The sequence below is a fragment of the Euprymna scolopes genome, chromosome 29 (genome assembly GCF_053919585.1).
Source record: "Euprymna scolopes isolate OS-2025 chromosome 29, ASM5391958v1, whole genome shotgun sequence".
Classification (NCBI taxonomy): Eukaryota; Metazoa; Mollusca; class Cephalopoda; order Sepiida; family Sepiolidae; genus Euprymna; species Euprymna scolopes.
Genome location: NC_136510.1, coordinates 64,578,155 through 64,599,091, shown reverse-complemented (window position 1 = coordinate 64,599,091; position 20,937 = coordinate 64,578,155). Strand labels below are relative to the sequence as shown.

The 20,937-nt window shown below is 33.9% G+C and overlaps 1 protein-coding gene across 1 annotated transcript in view; it reads left to right on the top strand.

Annotated features, from left to right (window-relative positions):
- Nucleotides 1-20,937, top strand: part of LOC145252668 (tubulin-specific chaperone D-like) — a gene marked incomplete in the record, with an annotated part of 249,915 nt that overhangs the window by 27,777 nt on the left and 201,201 nt on the right. Inside the window, 1 exon segment of the mRNA XM_080112451.1 lies at nt 18,233-18,382. Coding sequence (XP_079968577.1) covers nt 18,233-18,382 — 150 coding nt within the window.

Genomic DNA, 20,937 nt, shown 5'->3' with positions numbered 1-20,937 from the left:
GATACAGAGGTGGTCTATCTGGTTCTCTGTTACATGGTCAGGTGATACCCAGCAGGTGGCCTTGTGTATCCTCTTGTGGGCAAAGATGCTGCCTCCGATGACAAGGTCATTCAGTCTACAGAGGTCAGCAAATTTCTCTCCATTTTCGTTCATTTCTCCGAGAGCATGTTGTCCCATCACTTCCTCGTAGCCTCTATTGTCTGATGCCACCTTTGCATTGAAATCCCCCATCAGGATGTTGACGTCTTTGTCTTTAAACTTGTCTAAGACTGTCTGTAGTCTGTTGTAAAAATAGTCTTTGTCGGCATGATCATTGGTGGGTGCGTAGCATTGGATCACATTCATCTTGATGTTCTTCTTCACAGTCATGAAGGATGCTGTTATTATCCTTGATCCGTGTGCTTCCCACCCTGTCAAAGCTTTCTGTGCTGTTCTTGAAACCATGATTGCTACGCCTTCCATGTGTGCTGCATTTTCTTCATGTCCTGAGTACAGCATGAGTTTACCGGTAACCAACCTTGTTTGTCCAGCTTGTCCACCTCCTCACTCAATCCTAGCAGGGAAATGTTGTATCGGCGCATCTCTGCTGACACTTGTGCTGCCTTCCCTGCTTCATACATGATTTTGACGTTCCATGTAGCAATGGTGGTGGTTGTCCTGGTCGATAAGAGGATTTTCGGCACTGAAGCGTCCTTTCGGCTTTGACCACAGCACTTCATTCTTTCTTCAGATGCAGCACTTCATTCTTTCTGCAGTTTCTTGGGTTTTTGTTGTGGATGCTATTGTAGCAAGTTCTATTTTCCGGGGTGAGGGTGCTGACCCCACGCCCAACCTTCCCCAGAAGGTAGGTGCAGTGTCTTAGTCTGGCCTCTACCTGTCCGGCATGGGTGGCCCTGCCGCGAGATGAATCTCTCGCCGGCTTAGCTCTTGAGGTCATTAAGGCATGCAAGCTTCTCAACCAACTTCAAGGTTGCACTCTCTTTGGGGAGAAACTGGTAGCAGTGGTAGGATTAAATATTTAGAGAAAAATAGGAACTCCTAACAATGTTGCGATTATGATGGTGTAGCTCGGAGAATGCAATGTAATATTTTATTATCATGACTGAATGTGTGTTCGAGACCTACATAAGGTAGTGGCTATTAGCCTAGATGTATTGAATTTGTATGTGGCATCTGTTGTAAACCTACGATACTTTTGTCCAGAGAGGAATTCCTGCAGCTACTTAATATAGAGATATATCGTTATAATTTTAAAAACAGATTCAAATCATTATAAAAAACATTTATGCAAAATATAATCAAATATTACATATTTCTGTAAAGTATTTAATGAACGCACGTTACTTATTTATACTAAAAATGGAAGTTCCATATCATATACAGAACATTTTTATATCAATTCTAGGTTTTCACCTGAGACCAGCCAGTCCTGGCAGAGTCCGATCCGATCGCCTATACTTTTCTATCTTTTTTTTTGTAATGTTAAAGCTTACATTTTTGTTTTTAATTTTATAAACATTGACACGTTAAATAAGGTAGTTGTAACAAATCTTTTGTGTGAAAGAAAAAGTAGTTGCATCTTTTATTTTCTTACAATTCATCAAATGTTTTGTTTAATAAAAATTACAATTCTTCACCAATCTGCATCGCATTGTCCACTTTATTATTATTTTTAATGGTAAAGTTTACATTTGGTCATGAAGATAAAAATGAATAGTTAACAAAATTATTTTTTTTGCTAACAATGTTATAAACTGAAATAGCGTTGATTTTAGTATCCAAAATTAATGTTGTGGAAAGTAAGCATTCGAACCCTGCAAACATGTTAAAACAACAAATCAAGGCATTTTTTTTTTGTTATTTGTGTGAAAGTTTAGTATTTTATTGTTGAAGCACAGCCAAAGAGAAATTTTAAGGAAAGGGAAGAAAATGTGTAGTGCATCAAATGGGGGGGGGGGGGGGGGGTGAAGAACTAAGATTATCACATGGCCAGTAATAATTTCTGTATAATAAAATGACCAGTTTGTTACAAAGAAAACCAAATAATTTATGTAATAAAAATTTGTTAGAACGTGTCATATGAGAACATATTCCTTTTAAAATATGGAGAAATTATGATTTCTTACACAAATAATATGGTTATCCAAATAAATATAAAATATAATAAAAATATTTATTATTATAATTAAATATTATAAGAATATAATAATAATGAAAATAATATAAAATATAATAAAAATATTTATTAATAATCAAATATATTAAAATAATAATAAAATATATAATACAGGAAATATTACATTAAATTTTGAATATAAAAATTTTTAAGCTTTCTGGAAACTTCTAAAAATAGAACAGAACAAGTATTTGATTTTCTTGGTTTCTAGAACATTCTGCAATGACAACTATAAATAGCAGCCAACTGCTTCTGCAAGACACACTTAGAGGGACGCAACTGTGGTGACCTGGTAACCTCTGACCGTAAAATCAAAAGAAATAACTCCTGGTTGTTAAAAGAAGAATTCTGAATAACAAGCTGAATAGAAATCATCCTCATCTAGAAAACAGACTTTCTGAATCTTAGTTTGACCAGAGGCATTATATCTTTAAATATTATCACCTATAAATTACATTATATCTTTAAATATTATCACCTATAAATTACATTATATCTTTAAATATTATCACCTATAAATTACATTATATCTTTAAATATTATCACCTATAAATTACATTATATCTTTAAATATTATCACCTATAAATTACATTATATCTTTAAATATTATCACCTATAAATTACATTATATCTTTAAATATTATCACCTATAAATTAGACCCAAAGCTAGACTAGAATCTAATACTGAATTATTTCCCTTAGACTATTGAAATCTGTAAAATAGTTTTTGTTTTTCTTTTCTGTTTTGGTTTTTCTTTTCTGTTTTTGTTTAATAAATTTTCCTTTTGCTTCACTCTCCTTTTCTTTTTCTGTCTATTTTGAATATATAGGATTACTGTGTTTATATCTTAGAGTAAACACAAAATATGTAACAGAATGTTATAATTAAAAAGTGATATATAAAAACATGTATCAAATTAAAATTCTATAGCAAAATTTCAAGTCAATGAGTCAATTAGTTTTTAGATTACATATTAGTAACATGCGATTACATTTTTATTTATATAACAGCAAGGGGAGACTTGATTCCAAATATTTCTCATTTGTTTTTATCTCCCCTTTTTGGTTTTCATACATAAAGTAAATTTCAGTGTATAAAGATTATTTGATACGTAATCATACCTTGTTTCCAAAAGAGGGGATATATAACATATGAGAAATATTTGGAATCAAGTCTCCCCTAGCTGTTATTTCAGATCATTTGAAACCACAGTAGCAAATCTCTCCTCCATCCATCAAGGTCAGAGATTTTGGGAATATATATATATATATATATATATATATATATATATATATATATATATATATATCAGCTGTTTATTCAATTTTGAGTATGATTACTTTCTGTGTGTTGACATGATACTCTACCATTTTTAAATAATTGTTCATTTTGAAAAGGTATTTTATTTAAGAAAAATTTTTTCAGTAGTAGTGTTATAATTTCATTAAAAAGAAATATTTTCTTGTTCATGTAACTTTCTCTATTTTTGCATATTTCCTCATGTAATTTTACTGTTTAACTTTTTTTCTTGTTTAATACGTTCTCTTTTTTTTTCTATTTTTATGTGTTCTTAGCCTCTTGCCTTGTTGTTGATACTGCTGTAAATTTAGTTTTTTTTTTTTTTTTTTTTTTTTTTTTTTTTATTACATATTCACCCCAAACAAGGCACATTGCCACTTTAATGTAGGGGGCTACTATCAAGGGAAACATCTACTGGGGTACTATGTAGGGATTAGGGCAGCGAGATGTTGGTTCACGTTGCACTTGAACTTATGCATGTCAGTACAGTTGGGGAAGCAGTGACCTGGAATGGAATTCCAAAGTCTAGCAGTTCTGGGGAAGAAACTACTGGAGTAGAAGGATCTTTTACATCTAGGGATCTCTACAGTGTGGGGGTGGGATTGTGTAGCTTGTCGGGTCTGTCGAGGGTGTTCACGTCGTGGGGGCACAAGTGCTTGCAGTACTTCAGAGCATTCACCATTATAATACTTGTAGAACAGGCAGAGGGATGCAACGTTTCGACGATGGGACAGAGGCTGAAGTTTTGATGCCAGTTTGGGGCCTATCAGATTTGCGACTCTCTTTTGAACCCTGTCAAGGAGCGAGAGACTAGTAGCCGATGCACCGGCCCAAATGTGACAGCAATACTCCATACATGGGCGAATAGTGGCCTTATAGAGGTACATGATACTTTCGGGTGTTAGAAGTTTTCTAGCACGGTAGAGAGAGCCCACCTTCCTCGCAGCGGCCCTGGCAATGCCCTCGATGTAATTGTTCCAGCTCATGTTTCCTGTGAACGTTAGGCCAAGGAGCTTGAAAGACGTACTCTCAGCTAAAGAGTTGTTGGCCATTGCTATAGGTGGTAGAGAAGGTTTCTTGTAATTATTGAATGAAACCAGTTTTGTCTTGGTGGCATTGAACGTTACCATCCATTTTTGTCCCCATTCCACTACTGATTTGAGGTCATCCTCTAGTGTTTCTGCCATTACTTTAGATATATGTTCATTTGTTTTCCTGTCGTGCCTGCTATAGAGTGTGGTGTCATCAGCATATATACCCATCTCAGAGGCAGTTTTGTCGGGGAGGTCATTTATGAATATCAGGAACAGCAGAGGACCAAGGATAGATCCCTGGGGCACTCCCGCATTTATATTATATTGTTTAGACGTACGACCGTCGAGGACAACCTGGATTTTTCTCTTATCTAAGAAGGATTTAATTATGTTAAGTATTCTACCAGTGATACCGTAAGATCTAATCTTCCTGAGGAGACCCTCATGCCATACCCTGTCAAAAGCCTTAGATATATCTAGAGCTACCGCTCTGCCCTCTCCCGCTTTGTCCAGTGAATGGTATATGCGTTCAGAGATTACAGTGAGGATGTCTGCCGTGGAACGGGCTTGTCTAAATCCATATTGATGGTCGGTCAGAAGTTTAGCATCTGTAAGGTGCTGGACTAGAGCATGGTTAATTAAGGTCTCAAATATTTTGGCAAAAAGTGGGAGGAGGCTAATAGGGCGATAATTTGATGGGTCAGTTCTTTTGCCAGAATTCTTGAATACTGGTACAACAGAAGCAGTTTTCCAACAGCTCGGAAAGCAAGATTCATTGAGGCATTTGTTGTAGAGTTTGGAGAGAACTGGAGCTACTTCGGCTGAGCACTTTTTTAATAGCACAGCTGGGATGAGGTCGGGTCCACATGCTTTGGAAGTGTCAAGGTTTTTTATGATAGCATGCACCTGAGCAGGGGTGATTTCCAGATCGTCTAGCGTGGCGTCTGTCCGCATAGGAAAGTCAGGTAGGGGGTGGTTTAGAGGGTCCAGTGTAGAGTTGGAGGCAAACCGACTGGCAAGCATGTTAGCCTTCTCGGTTGCTGAGCAAAGAACCTCGTGATTGTTGGTTAGTGGGGGAATCGTTGATTGCCCATTATTTACTACACTGTTGTAGATTTTCCAGAAGTCACGAGTTCCTAATTTTTGTGCTTCGATGCGTTTTTTAGTGGTTTCCGTAAATTCCCTCTTAGCTGTCGCTATTTCTTTCTTAACGTTACTTCTAGCTTCTATGTACTTTTGTCTGTTTGAACTGGACTTATGTCGGTTAAACCTGCGGAATGCATGCTGCCTTTGAGCAATGGCAGTTGCGCAAGTCGAAGTAAACCATTGGGGAGAGTGGGGCTTGCTATAGAATTTCCGCATGGGAACATGCGCTTCGATTGCAGTTTTGAACCATTCAGTGGTCTCAGTTGCACACTGTTCAGCAGGAAGAGAAAAAATATTTCCCCATGGGGCATCTCTGATAAGATCTCTGATAGCTTCCCAGTCAGCCTTTTTATAATATCTCGTTGTTTTGAGCACTGGCTCTTCAGTTTTGGGTCTGGAGTTTAGGGCGATTTCAACCATTATTACCGCATGATCAGCGTTCCCAAGTGGGCTGTCGGCTTTCGTTACACAATCATCAGGAACTGTGGTCAAAAACAGATCTAATAGTGATGCGTGTTGCTCTTCCTGATCAGGGAAGCGGGTTGGGAAAGTAACAATTTGCGATAGGGAGTGAGATACAGAGAAGCTATGAGTTGCGCTGCCTGCTGCATCTGTATAAGTAGAGAATCCAAGCCAATTTTTGTGATGGACATTAAAGTCACCAAATACATGTACTTGGGCGCTAGTGTCGAAGGAGAGTGATGTGTCTATGCTGTCAGATACTTTGTTTATTATGGTGCAGTCTTGGGTCGAGGGAGAGCGGTAGAGAAAGTAAAAGTAGCTAATGTTGTGTTGCATGATAAGTCTAAAGCACATAAAAGCTTGATCATCCGTTTCTAGGTTTGTTTCTCTAGTCAAGGGAAGGGTATTACGAATGTAAACTCCAAGTCCGTGCATATGTCTGTCAGAGTCCTTACGGCAGAGTGGGAGATATCCAGGCATGTTAAAGTAGTTAGAGGGGATGGAGGAGTGTAGGTTAGTCTCACTTAGTGCTAAGATATCCGGGGTATTTGTTAGGAGAAATGCTTCAACATCAGCTAAGTTAGTTCTAAGCCCACGGATATTTGTGAATGCAAGCCTCAAGGGAGGAGGCAAGTGTGATTTGTTTGTCCCTAAGCCTGGTTTAAGCTTGTTTTTAGATTGTACTGTCATCATGTTTTTTAACGAGTTTCAGTTGGGTTAGGGGAAGCCGAACAGAAGGTTATGCAGAATATCACACATGCATCACAAGTAGACCATCAGCTGACCCTCCATCAACTAGGACTGTGGCCTCAGGAAAGCCCACCGGGGATGAGTGCAGGGTCCCTTTCCATGCGCGCCATGGCACTGCAAACATCCCGATATTATTCAACTGTTGATGGAGCAGCCGCTCTAAGCGCTACCAAAGAGTTAGGGCACCTGTACTACCAGTCGGAAACAGCAGCCAGTAACTGTCAATCCGGTACCCTCAACCCATCAGAGGAAGGTCAACCCAATCTAATTGCTCAGGCATATGTGGTACTCAAGCATTCTCAAGTGCCCAGCTTAAGGACTGGGGTGTGTCGGGAGTGGGGGAAACGGCGTTCATTGCCCTAGACAAGAAACAAGATCTACCAATGGGTGTTTCTGTCGAATCACTGTGATAGTATCTCTGCGCCTGACTAATAGGCAAAGAAGGAGTATGGAAGCCGGGCGATAGGCAGGACCTATCTACTCCTTAAGCAATTTAGGTATTGCAAACCGGTAATTTATTTGAGTCACCAGCTCTAGGAAGGTTGTCATCCAAGACTGAAGAGGCCTCCCTCCTCTCTGGTTTAGTTTCAGAGTTTTCCTTCTCCTAGACGGATGATCTGGAAGATTCACTGGGTCCGTCACCACTGAGAGGGTTTGCTCCGCGCCTGGGTTCTAATCCAGGTATTTCTGCGACCCCGCGAGGTTAGTTAATGTTATTGGGTTAGTTTGTAGGGGTTATATCTGCTAATAGTTACACTCCTCAAAGTGGATTAGGGATATTGTTATTTCATTGTTAGTGGATAAAGGGGTTGAGTAGAGCTCATGCAGTGTAAGCAACTATGATTGCAAGGAGGCTTGTTAGGAGATAATGTGGTTTGAGGCTTACACTTTTGTTTATATATATTTTTTATTATTTTTTTTCCTTTTTTATTTTCATTTTTATTTATTTAATTATTTTTTTTCATGTGAGCTTGGGTCTAGTATAATATTAAAGTGTGAGTAGGTGTTAAGAATTGAACCACGAGTTGTGCCAAAACTATATTTTAGATAGTAGCAGGGCATGAGATGCGAGTGCAGTATAGTACGGGTAAAACAGTAAGTTTTGAGCCATGTGTAATTTGGTAAATAGATATATGGGCTGGTTTTAGTAGGTGCGAATTAGTACAAAACGGAGTGAAATGTAGGAGTTAAGTGGCGGTTTGGTGGGAAGGAGCAGATTGTTAGCCTTCAAGGGATAGGGGTTATTAATTTACAAGAAACAGATCTACATTAGGATTTAGAGTGGCAGGTAATTTTTTTTTTTTTTTTTTTTTTTTTTGCGCATGCAGGCTAGACAGGTAATCGTCTTGGAGGTAAAAATGTATATTGGGATTCCGTAGCTAGCAGTTAGGTGTTTGTTCCAGTTACAAGAACTGGTTCATGGTGGATCGGAATTCCGTATTTCGTATTTATAGGAAGACATTAAAGTAACGCACAGAGCATAGCATCCACTCAGGAAGAACAGCTCTAGTATCACAGCTAAGATACTGCATATTTAGGTAACGAATACTAAAAGTTAAATTAGGTGGCACTTTTTTTTTTTTGCACCTTACCATGGCTGTTACTATTAAGTATTGTACTTAAATAAAGTTCTTCTGTCATCTAAATAAGCTAAATAGGGATTCCCCCCTCCGCATTACTACGTCGATGTGACATGGTAAAAAAGAAATTAGTCAGGAATTTGTTTTTAAAATAAGTGAATCAAGAAGGGTCAAGATGTCAGAGAAATAAGATAAAAATTACATCGAGAAAAAACAAAAAAATAAATAACAAAATAAAATAAAATAAAATAGAAGGGTTAGATTTGTTTGGTTTAAAAAGGATAGAATAAAATATAAGATAAAGTGTGCAAAGAAAATACAAAAAAAAAAAAAAATGTACTTAGCTAAAAATTAGATTTCGGTGTGGTGGAAAATGGATCTCTTCGACCACCATGCAGGTGCCGCTAAGCGAATTTTAACCTTACTGTGCCGGGTCATTGGGGTAGGGGGGCACACCTTACATTTGTGGTCGTTTAGTGAGAGCTTTCTCTTCTTTTTTAAGGAGAAGGAAAGGAAAGAGAACCAATATTCTGCTTATATATTTTGAATAGATCCTGAACTTCGTAACATTTAGATTTTACAACAGTAACTTGGCCAGGCATGAATTAAATTAAAAACTGGGCAATTAAGCTGAAAAGAAATATAGAAGCGAATACGCAATCTGAAATCAAGACAATTTCTTGTCTGAGATCTTTACCAGTAAAGAAAGTCCGTGCGCCTTTTTTTTCGTCTACGACTCATTTTTAGGCACAGTTAATAATTCGGGTGTTTATATGTCAAGCGGTCGACTTCATATTTAAATTAATCTATTTCAATGAGAGTAGATTATGCATAAAAAAGGAAAAAAGTTCTTCTGTCATCTAAATAAGCTAAATAGGGATTCCCCCCTCCGCATTACTACGTCGATGTGACATGGTAAAAAAGAAATTAGTCAGGAATTTGTTTTTAAAATAAGTGAATCAAGATGGGTCAAGATGTCAGAGAAATAAGATAAAAATTACATCGAGAAAAAACAAAAAAATAAATAACAAAATAAATAAATAAAATAAAATAAAATAGAAGGGTTAGATTTGTTTGGTTTAAAAAGGATAGAATAAAATATAAGATAAAGTGTGCAAAGAAAATACAAAAAAAAAAAAAAAAAAAATGTACTTAGCTAAAAATTAGATTTCGGTGTGGTGGAAAATGGATCTCTTCGACCACCATGCAGGTGCCGCTAAGCGAATTTTAACCTTACTGTGCCGGGTCATTGGGGTAGGGGGGCACACCTTACATTTGTGGTCGTTTAGTGAGAGCTTTCTCTTCTTTTTTAAGGAGAAGGAAAGGAAAGAGAACCAATATTCTGCTTATATATTTTGAATAGATCCTGAACTTCGTAACATTTAGATTTTACAACAGTAACTTGGCCAGGCATGAATTAAATTAAAAACTGGGCAATTAAGCTGAAAAGAAATATAGAAGCGAATACGCAATCTGAAATCAAGACAATTTCTTGTCTGAGATCTTTACCAGTAAAGAAAGTCCGTGCGCCTTTTTTTTCGTCTACGACTCATTTTTAGGCACAGTTAATAATTCGGGTGTTTATATGTCAAGCGGTCGACTTCATATTTAAATTAATCTATTTCAATGAGAGTAGATTATGCATAAAAAAGGAAAAAAGTTCTTCTGTCATCTAAATAAGCTAAATAGGGATCCCCCCCTCCGCATTACTACGTCGATGTGACATGGTAAAAAAGAAATTAGTCAGGAATTTGTTTTTAAAATAAGTGAATCAAGAAGGGTCAAGATGTCAGAGAAATAAGATAAAAATTACATCGAGAAAAAACAAAAAAATAAATAACAAAATAAAATAAAATAAAATAGAAGGGTTAGATTTGTTTGGTTTAAAAAGGATAGAATAAAAAGAGTTGAATAAAGCCTTGAAAAAGGTCTTTCTGTTTATGTCTTTCTTACATTACAATTTATTTAACTAAATTTTTATATTTTATTGCGTGGATAAGATTATTCAATTGTCTACTACTGCGCCATTAAATCCAGGCAAACTCAAAGTTCTTAAACATTAGTTCTACCATTGCTGACATTATTGACGGTTATTCTGAGTTTGCACATGCTATTGATATACAAAAAACTGTTTATGACAAGCCGGTTCTCCTATAGGAGATGTCTTCGCTTTTTCTTGCTCACATGCCTCTATTTGAATTTGTAGCAGTGGCTCAATATGAGTGAGCTTTTTTTCTACTTAAATGGTCATTAACAATGCTTTTTTTATGTTTAACATATTTCAAACTGATATAATTTATAACACATTAAAAATAATTAAGTTAAAACAAAAATAATTTTTCTCATTTCGAATTATTTAATTACATAAAAATTCAATTTTTTACTTGATTACTAAAAAAAAAAAACTATTCTAGTAAATTACCTAACAATTTAATAAACAACAAAAAAAAAATTTAAAAACCGAATTCAACTTGAAAATACTATGAAAAAAAATAGTTTTTAAAATTTAGTAATCAGGAAAAAAATGGTATTTTTATATAAATAAATTGAAATAAGGAAAATGATTTTTGTTTTAATTTAATTCTATTTACTGTGCAATAATTTATATCAGTTGATTTCTAAATTTAAAAGACTATTTTTTTTTTCACAGTATTTTCAACTTCAATTTTTATGATATTTTTGTTTATTACATTGTTAGGTAATTTGCTAGAATAACTTTTTAAATTTTGTAATCAAGTAAAAATTCCATTTTTTACTTGATTAAATTATTCGAAATAAGAAAAATAAGTTTTTGTTTGAATGTAATTATTTTTATTGCACAGTAAATTATATTAGTTTGAAATTAAATTTTTTTTTAAAAGTCATTGTTAATGTTGGTAGAAAAGAAAGTTCATTGATATCGAGCCCCCCACCCACTCCAAAAAAAATTCCGAATAGGGGCATGTCAATAAGAAAACACAAAAGTAGTGTAGAGAGATGTCTCCTACAGGAGAACCGACAAGTCTTCTCAAATTATTTATCAGGGTTTTACATTGCAAGTGATTTTTCAAAGCGTTGACTAGAAATAATGAAACGCTTATCTTTTGGCAATTATGTTTCTTTCACTGACAATCTTCCAAATTGAGTGAAAAATATCTTTTCAATTATTTTTTTTAATAAAATGAACAAAGTTATTTAAAACAATAAAAGTTTAATAGAACAATATGCTTTTTTTTTTTTTTTTAACAAAGGCTTGTTTTAAAAAGCATTGAAGAAATTAGTATGTTTATGCCTTCAAGTATCAACATAAAATTTGTTGTATATTTAGAATCACATTTATTAAAAAAAAACACAGAAAAATCTTTGTCACAGAACGAAGATGTCATATTCTAAAAGTCATGGCTAGTAACTTTTCTATTTGGCTAGTAAATAAAAATATTTAGTTGTCAAAGGTCAACTAAAGATAAATTTGTCCGTAGAGAGCCCTGTTCATACTAGACATTTACTTTCCACATGCTTACAACAGGAAAATGAGTCTGTAGACCAGTATCTTCAGGTGTTGAATCGCATTGCCATGGATTGTTGCTTAAGGGATGTTACTGCTGCTACTTACAGGGATGAATCTGTCAGTGATGCATTTATATGTGGCCTCCAGTCTTCCTTGACATGTACCAGACCACCCCAGCTGTTATAGCAGCCTGCCTTGCGGATGGTGATAGGTTCATTAGTAAAATTGTAAAATTAAAGGGTAAATGATTAACTGTCCTTATAGACACAAGAGTCTTCATAACTTTATCAAAAAACAATGAACCTGTTTACTTTGAAATGGAATTCCATAATCTCCATGGGATCATCCACCATTTCCCTCAAGCTATCTGAGTATTGTACTGAGGACATTACCTTCAATGATTACGATTACAAAGAACATGATTTCACAGTACTTCCTAATTCCTATATGGATATTATGCTTGGAGTGCCCTTTTTAAAATGGCTGAGTCTTAGGATATTCTAAAAATATGTGCTTTAACTAAAATCAATGTTTCTTAAAGGCATCTTTGACATACAACTTTAAAATAAACTGTGAAAAATCAAAGTTTTCTTTTTTTTCTATTAATATGCTTGAATAAAATTTGTGATTGAACTCTCAACCCGATTCTGAACATTTGAGACCTTTTTTGCAAATGCGTTCCCCCTTCTGATTCAGGTCCTGGATATGACCTTAAATTATATCCGATGGTGAGGCCCCAGCTTGTGGGCTTTGAGGAGTGTGGAGCCACCCTTTAATTGCCATTGCTCCAAGGTTCACTCTAACCTGGAGTGGTAGTACCTGTTAGGGTCCCAACTATGAGTTAAATAGAAACCAACTTGAAAAAAAATATATATTCTATTAAAAAAACTTTTCTTCAAAATAACTGGATTCGGCATTAAATAACCTGAAAAGGGTTGATATGCCATAAAACAACCAATCAACCAACCTTCTGATTCAAAATCATAAAAAAGGTGTCTTTAATATGTTTGTCTACTTTGCAAAATGGATACCTAATTATTCATCCAAAATTCATCCACTGGTTGAAAATAAACAGTTCCATGATTGTAAACTCTTTTGAAAAACTCGAAGACATTGCCAAATCTTCTGTAAAAATTATCAATGATGAATTGTCATTTGTTATTGAAACAGATGCCTCAGAAAAGGCTATCAGAGGCATTGTCTTGCAATCTGGGAGACCTGTAGCATTCTTTTCTCATTCGTTAAACCTTTCTAAAATGCAACTCCATATAGTTGAAAAAGAAGTATGCCATAGTCAAATGTGTTTGTAAATGGAAAGATCTCGTTGCTGGCAAACATTTCATGGATCAGCGAGAGGTGTATCTTTATGTTTACATCTGCTAATTGTGGAAAAATAGAAAACAACACAGAAGAAAATGGTGCTTCTTCCCTTTTCATATGATGTATCACACCATCCTGAGAATGAAAATGTTGTTGTTGATATATTATTCCAAGCATGTGATGCTGCTGCTTTTTCCTTAGAGGAACAAAAATCAATTCATAATTCTTTAATACATCCTGGAGAACAATATTTTAGACATTTTGTAAGGTCACAAAATATACCGTATTCAATCAATGGAATCTAGTGTGTGACATCAGAATGTACTACTTGTGCCAAAATAAAACCCCAATTCTTTAATTTCCCTAGTAATATTCTTGTCTGTTTTTTTATGCTCCATTTCACAGTCTTTCTGTTGATTATAAAATCCTGGTATCTTTGTTAGGTTGCTCTTTTGTTGTTGTTGACAAATGCAGTCGATTTCATTTCGCTTTCCCTTGTTGTGATTGCTTTTTTCAAACTGTGATTCAGTGCCTGATCATTATTTTCTCTATCTTTGGACTTCCCTCATTTATCCGTTCTAATCAAGGAACTTTGTTTATGTTGGAGGAATTCAAACAAAGTCTGCTGTGACTTCAGATTGGATCTATTTTGTATAACTTAAGCGGTAACAACCAATGTGAGCATAATATGGAACACTATTTTATTAGCTTTGGAATCACAATGGTTACTTATTAACACTTGGCAGAATGTTCTACAGGATTTCTACTTACTATTTACTCTCTATTATGCAACACAGCTAATGCCACTCGTCACGAGCGTATGCTTTTTTTTTTTTTTTTTTTACAAGATAGTCACCACTTATCAAGGCCCAGAAGCCACTCGGGGATAAGGGTTATTGTGTGTACAGTACATTAGTTTTGGAGATCTGATAAAGGAGGCGGTTCATCAGGAATTTGTTCACATTGGACTTGAAGACATCCAGGTTGTAGTCAGGTGGGAAACTGGTAACCGGAACAGAGTTCCATAGGCGTGCACTTCTAAGAAAGAAGCTTTGTTCATGGAATCTACACTTTGATTTTGGCACAAATAAGGAGTGGGGAAAATTTTTGACAGTGGTTTCAGCTAGACTGGTGTTTTTCATGAAAGATTGGCGAGGGGGGACCAGAGATTGGAGCTCAGACGAGCACCTGCCATGGTAGTAATGATAAAACAAAGACAGGCTCGCAACGTCTCTCCTGTGGAAGAGAGGTTGCAGGGAAGAGAAAAGAGCATCAGCCACTAAGCCTATTTTGTACTCTATCAAGGCAGGATAGGCTGTTTTTAGCAGTTCCTGCCCAGATGTGGCAGCAGTACTCCATCCTTGGACGTACTTGGCTTTTATACAGATAGAGAATAGCATCAGCAGTGAGATATCTTCTGGAGCGGTAGAAGGATCCTACCATTTTTCCAGCGATCTTGGCAACTGACTTGATGTACGTATTCCATTTCAGGTCAGGGGTAAAGGTCAAGCCCAGAAGCTTATCAAAACATGGAGCTTCCCCTAGACGAGAACCACCCATATCAATTGATGCCAGATGGGGATCAGAGCGTTGATGATGTAAATATGCTCAATTTTAAAAGGCGTTTTCCACTGGCACTGCACTGTCTGTTTGGGTCTTGAGCCTGAGGAAGTATTATTAACAGGAGCAAGTATAACCAGATCGTTGAGATGGTGAAACTCCTAGAAGCCAACCGTAGACATGTGAGAATCTGACATCATGATGGTTGGGAAGATTCATTTGCACTCTGACATTTGGCATGTTTTCCACGCTCTGATTGATCTCAAGATTCTGCTGAAAACGTTCTATCTGACGTAAGCTCTTGCAAATCCACCTGGTGCAAATTCTACAGATATTCCTTCATCTAGTGTAAGTTCTACAGAAGATGAAGTGATGAATCAGAATCCCGAGATTTATCCTTTCCAAAACCTGAAACGTATGCTAGCTCTTTTAGTGATGAGCTACTTCCCTTCTAATCTAGCAGGACTCGCAAACTGGTCCAGCAGCTGGATTTAGAAAACTTTTTTGACAACAATCTCTGTTTCAAATGGGAGAGAGTATTATAATTTCATCACAGGGAATATTTGTTAAAATTCTTGTTCATGTGACTTTCTCTATTTTTGCATATTTCCTCACACGTGATCTTGGCGTTTGCCTCATTTTTTTTTCTATTAATATACATTCTTGGTCTCTTGTCTTCATGTTTTTACTGCTGTAAATTTAGTTTAAATAATGTTTTGAAAAAGATTTTTCCACTTATGTCTTCCTTACATTACAAATAGTCATAACAACAGTAACAAAAACAATAAATTTTAATAAATTTAATCAAAGATATTGTTTTTTGTAATATTAGTAATTTTTATTTTTTAAATTAACTTTTTTGTTTTGAATATTTGATTAAATATAAAAATTTTGAAGAGATTTTCTTATTTTAATTATACAAAAACGATAGTTACCTCTTTTATTTTTAATCATAAAAGAAAATCATGCAAAAATATGACCCATGTTATGATTTAAACTTACAATCTTTGGATTAAATATCCGATATGCTACCCTCTTCGCTAAAGAGATCACATGAATAAAAAAAAAATTTTTATCCTGTAAATCTGAATTCAGAAATGATGTCAGAAGAAAACTTTCAAATTTATTTTCTTTAAAAAAAAAATATCAATTCTGAATGAAAACATAAAATATTAGAAATGTCAACAATTTGCAATTATTTATTTTTAAAGTAAAAATGTGATTATTTTTTTTATTTTAAATGTAACTTAGCATAAAATTGGTGCTTCATCTTCCATTTTTGTTGTAAAATTAAAATAGTTTTATGTTTTACTTCCACACATTAATTGCAAGCATTCCTCCAAGGGCATGGTGTTTGTACCTATTATTTTTAAAGAAAAATGACAAATGTCCGTGAAAATTGTTGTTTATCTCTGATTCAATAATATATGAAACAATTTTGATGAAAAAAAAAAAAAAAATGAACTAATTTCTCCTAATCAATGGTTAGAAATCCCAGTTTGTATATATGTGTGTATAAATGTGCATAATTATTTTATTATTCTGTGTAGAAATATGTATAATTTTATTATTATTGTGTGTATAAATATAATTTTATTATTATTGTGTGTATAAATATAATTTTATTATTATTGTGTGTATAAATATAATTTCATTATTAGTGTGTGTATAAATATAATTTTATTATTGTGTGTACAAATATAATTTTATTATTATTGTGTGTACAAATATAATTTTATTATTATTGTGTGTATAAATATAATTTTATTATTATTGTGTGTATAAATATAATTTTATTATTAGTGTGTGTATAAATATAATTTTATTATTATTGTGTGTATAAATATAATTATTATTGTGTGTATAAATATAATTATTAGTGTGTGTATAAATATAATTTTATTATTAGTGTGTGTGTATAAATATAATTTTATTATTATTGTGTGTGTATAAATATAATTTTATTATTATTGCGTGTGTATAAATATAATTTTATTATTATTGCGTGTGTATAAATATAATTTTATTATTATTGCGTGTGTATAAATATAATTTTATTATTGCGTGTGTATAAATATAATTTTATTATTATTGTGTGTGTATAAATATGTATAAGTTTATTATTGTGTGTATAAATATGTATAAGTTTATTATTGTGTGTATAAATATGTATAAGTTTATTATTGTGTGTGTATAAATATAATTTTATTATTGTGTGTGTATAAATATAAGTTTATTATTGTGTGTGTATAAATATGCATAATTATTTTATGATTTTCATTTTTGTTTTGTCTCATGTTTGAGGTTAGATATTTAATGGATGACTAACTTTTCCTGTGTTGAATTTTGGTTTTGCTGCCTGCCAGAATCATGTCGTTATCAACTGATCTTCCTTAAGTGGCTTACCACATAACTTTCGGTCATTGATGTCAATGTGATGACTTACAACAGGTGACGTGGTCATACCATTTGACATGTCATACTTTCTCGTGAAGGCTGCTAGATACCAATTTTTTCAATTTGATGCATGGCAGCCAAAATCATGTTTTGTTGTTGGTTGGACATGTTGCATGCTTTCATTTTTGCATGTCATGATGGGATCCCTGCGTTTTGTAAAATTGTTGACAGCAACCTGAAAACTCTCCATGTGGCAGATATACGTTGTCTTATAGTTGGGTTAGTTCACCCGCTTAAATTGTATTACCTAAACAGGTTATTATATTGACTTTTTGGCATACAATAACTTCTCTTTACATGGGAAGCAGATTTTGACAGGTGCTGCAAATGAAATTAGCTGCATCTGTTACATGTAGCATTAATAAGTTTGTGCTGCCACTTATTGCATGTTCTGCATTTGATAGACTGAGTCTGTTCCAAGGTTACACATGTTACAGGGGCATTTTCATTGTGGAATAGATCTCATCTAGTGTCAATTATCATAGACTTTGTCTTTGCCCTCCCTTTCAAACACTGATTTCAACCTGCTAAATGCTGTACTCATTTCTGTCACATGAGGTGCACTGATAACATCCACATATGGAATCTCCCATCTGCATGTTTTTTTGTCTACTAATCAAGAACAAAACAAGAGTGATCCCTGGTGTACTCCTACTGCAATTTCTACAAGTTCATAGGGCAACAAAAGTTGCAGCTGTGGTTGATTTGTGCTAGAGTCTGGAAACTGCATTTACTAATTACTTGGGAGCAAATTTGCGGCTTAGGTATTAGTATTTCTTGACATCTTGCCATGATCAATGAAAATGTAAAAAAGCTGCATTTTATGTTGGAGAAATTTCTTGCAGAGTTGCAATATTAAAAGTATCATTGATTTTAGTGTCTATTTCGATCATGTAATGAAAGAAAAAAAAGGAATAATCTCATTCAAAAATACTTTTCTGTTTCATTCTTCTTTTCAGACTTGGCAAAATCGTTACATGTTGTTGCTTTGGTTATCAATGGCTTGTATGATTCCATTTGACCTTGTCCGACTTGACACACTGACAACAAACAGTTCAGAAAATGGCGCAACCACATCCACCATGGACAGGATCATGGAATTTGCTAAGGTATGGAAATAGGACTTTTGCATTTGTTAATATGGTTAGGTTATCTGGAAAAGAAAATAGGATGCATATTTAGAATTGCACTTATTTAAACAAAAAACAAAAGTACAGAAAAATCTTTATGGTGTATATACTCATTACAGAACGAAGATGTTATATTCTAAAAATCAGGTAAATTGACTAAGTAGTTTTATTTTTAACTAAGAAAATAAAATTTTATGATTTTTAGCGATTAAGTATTTTTGGTACTCATTGATAATCTCTTACTTATAGAGAAATAGATAAATCTTGTTAATCAGATCAAGTTATCGGCACTTGAATTTAAATGCATCCTAAACAAATACGGTGACTAATTGTTCTCCCATCCGGCACATCATAAAATTTGATTTTCTTAAAAAAACAAAACTACTTGATCAGTTTACATGATTTTTGAAATATGACGTCTTTGTTCTATGATGCGTACATAGATTATGAAGATTTTTTTACATTTTCTGTATATTGGTTTTTCAAAATAAGTGTAATTCTAAATAATCACTGAAAAAAAACAATATATATCTACAATTTTATAAATACAACTTTGTATATGTGAGTTCATTCCTTATAGACTTTGAAACAGCTAAACAGATTTTCTTTAAAATTTACAGAACTTTAGTGTATAAGTCTGGGAGTGATCTTAAGTTTTTTCTCAGTATACCGCCAATAATTACCGCTAAACAATACCGTTATTTTAATTTATCATCGGTAAAGCCATTTTTTCCATGTTGTTGCTTAGCAACAATGATAGAACAATGGTCCGGGAAATTTTACTGTGCGTAACTTGATTAGTGTGCTTTTTTTTTTTTTTTTTTTTTTTTTTTTTTCATTAACTGGAAAGAAATTGATAAAATTTTAGTAAAGAAACAATAGGTTCTCTAGAGTGAAATATAGAATAATATATATTTTGGACTACCTTACTGCATGGAGTTATGTGAAGCTTCCTCCTGGGCGATTTCACAGATTTCGATGACAATAAAAATATCGGAGTGTGGAATATTTGTTGATCATCATTCAGCACCAGGCAACGTTGGGTCTCCCTGCTAGTTATAATATAAAACTCAAATCGTCTTGCTTTGGTGTTGAAACCATGTTTCCGGTCTACAGCTTCCAGTTTGAAAAATTCTGCGCATGCGTAATTAAATAAAAACAAAGCCATAAAAGCATTTTTTTTATTTTTAATCAACAATTTTTTCGCATTTAAAATATTTAAATAAAAATAAAACTAAATCCCTCCTGCTTTTTTTTTTTTTTTTTTTTTCATCTGCATTTTCAAGTTGGAAACATTTTCAAACAATTAATTTTTATTTAAAAGAAGCCAAAATTCTTCAGGAAATGCCACAAAAGTTTTTAGTACAATTTTTTTTTAAGAAAAACAATCTTTCTTTCATTTTCCTTGTTTTATTAACAGTTCCAAATTTCTTTCTTTTTTTTTTTTCATACGATAATTTGAGACTCTAAAACCAACGCAAAACATTTAATATTACAAAAGCATTAATAACAAAAAAGAAGCTGATATTTGGGCAATGAATTCTCTGGAAAAGTTTGCGAATGAAGTATGATATTTATAAAACAAGTTTGACAAATTTTTAATGAAACAAAGTTTTTTAAAAATGCTGTAGCTGACTTGCCTTTTAAAAGTTGATTTTTAGAGGTATTCCACTTTACCTAATGTTATGAACTTCGTTTCATTAAAAGTGGTTGAACTTGTTTAAAAAATATTTTTGTAATGTTAAATGTTTTAGCGTCCCAAATTCCTGTATGAAAAGTGAATTAAAAATTTTTTAAACTAAAATATATGCCTACAGAATCTAAAATCTGAATAATCTATATATATAAAAGCAAAAATGTGTGTGTGTTTGTATGTCTCTCAAAAACTTTCGACAGAGGCAATGGATTTTCATGAGTTCAATATCATTTTGAAGCTCAACATCTTGGATGACAAATATCGAAAACTTGGCCAAAAACATTAATTCCTTCACCCTAAACTGGACCCTTTTCTACAAGGAGGGGTGGCGAAAAAATCATTTCTTTCCTCCTGCTACTGCGACAATGACGTCATGTTTGACCTAGAAAATGTTGGCGTTAGTTTAAACCACTTGCAAGTGTTTTTAAAGGTTTAATTTTATCTGTTCTCACTTGTACATCTCTTTGGCGTAGGGGTAACGTGTCAGACTTTTATTCCGCCTTAACCTCGAAGGCTTCGGGTTCGAGCCTACCTTCCTACCCAAACTTTTTTTTCTCTCTTTTACACCTCCAAACACCCGGGCAACGTTTTTTTAAATTTTTATTATTTAAACAGGCTTATTACTTTGCTTATTCTTTAGTTTACCCGTCCTACACACACACACCTCCAAACACGCGGTCATCAGTTGTTATTTTAAGATTGCAGGTTGAAACAGGGTTATTTATGTCATTTTTTTCTGCTTTTATCCGTTCATTTTTTTTTTTGTCCTTTTTTTACGTTTGTTCGCGGTTTTATTTTGTTTTGGTTTTTCCAATTTTTTAACATGTTTTATTTTATA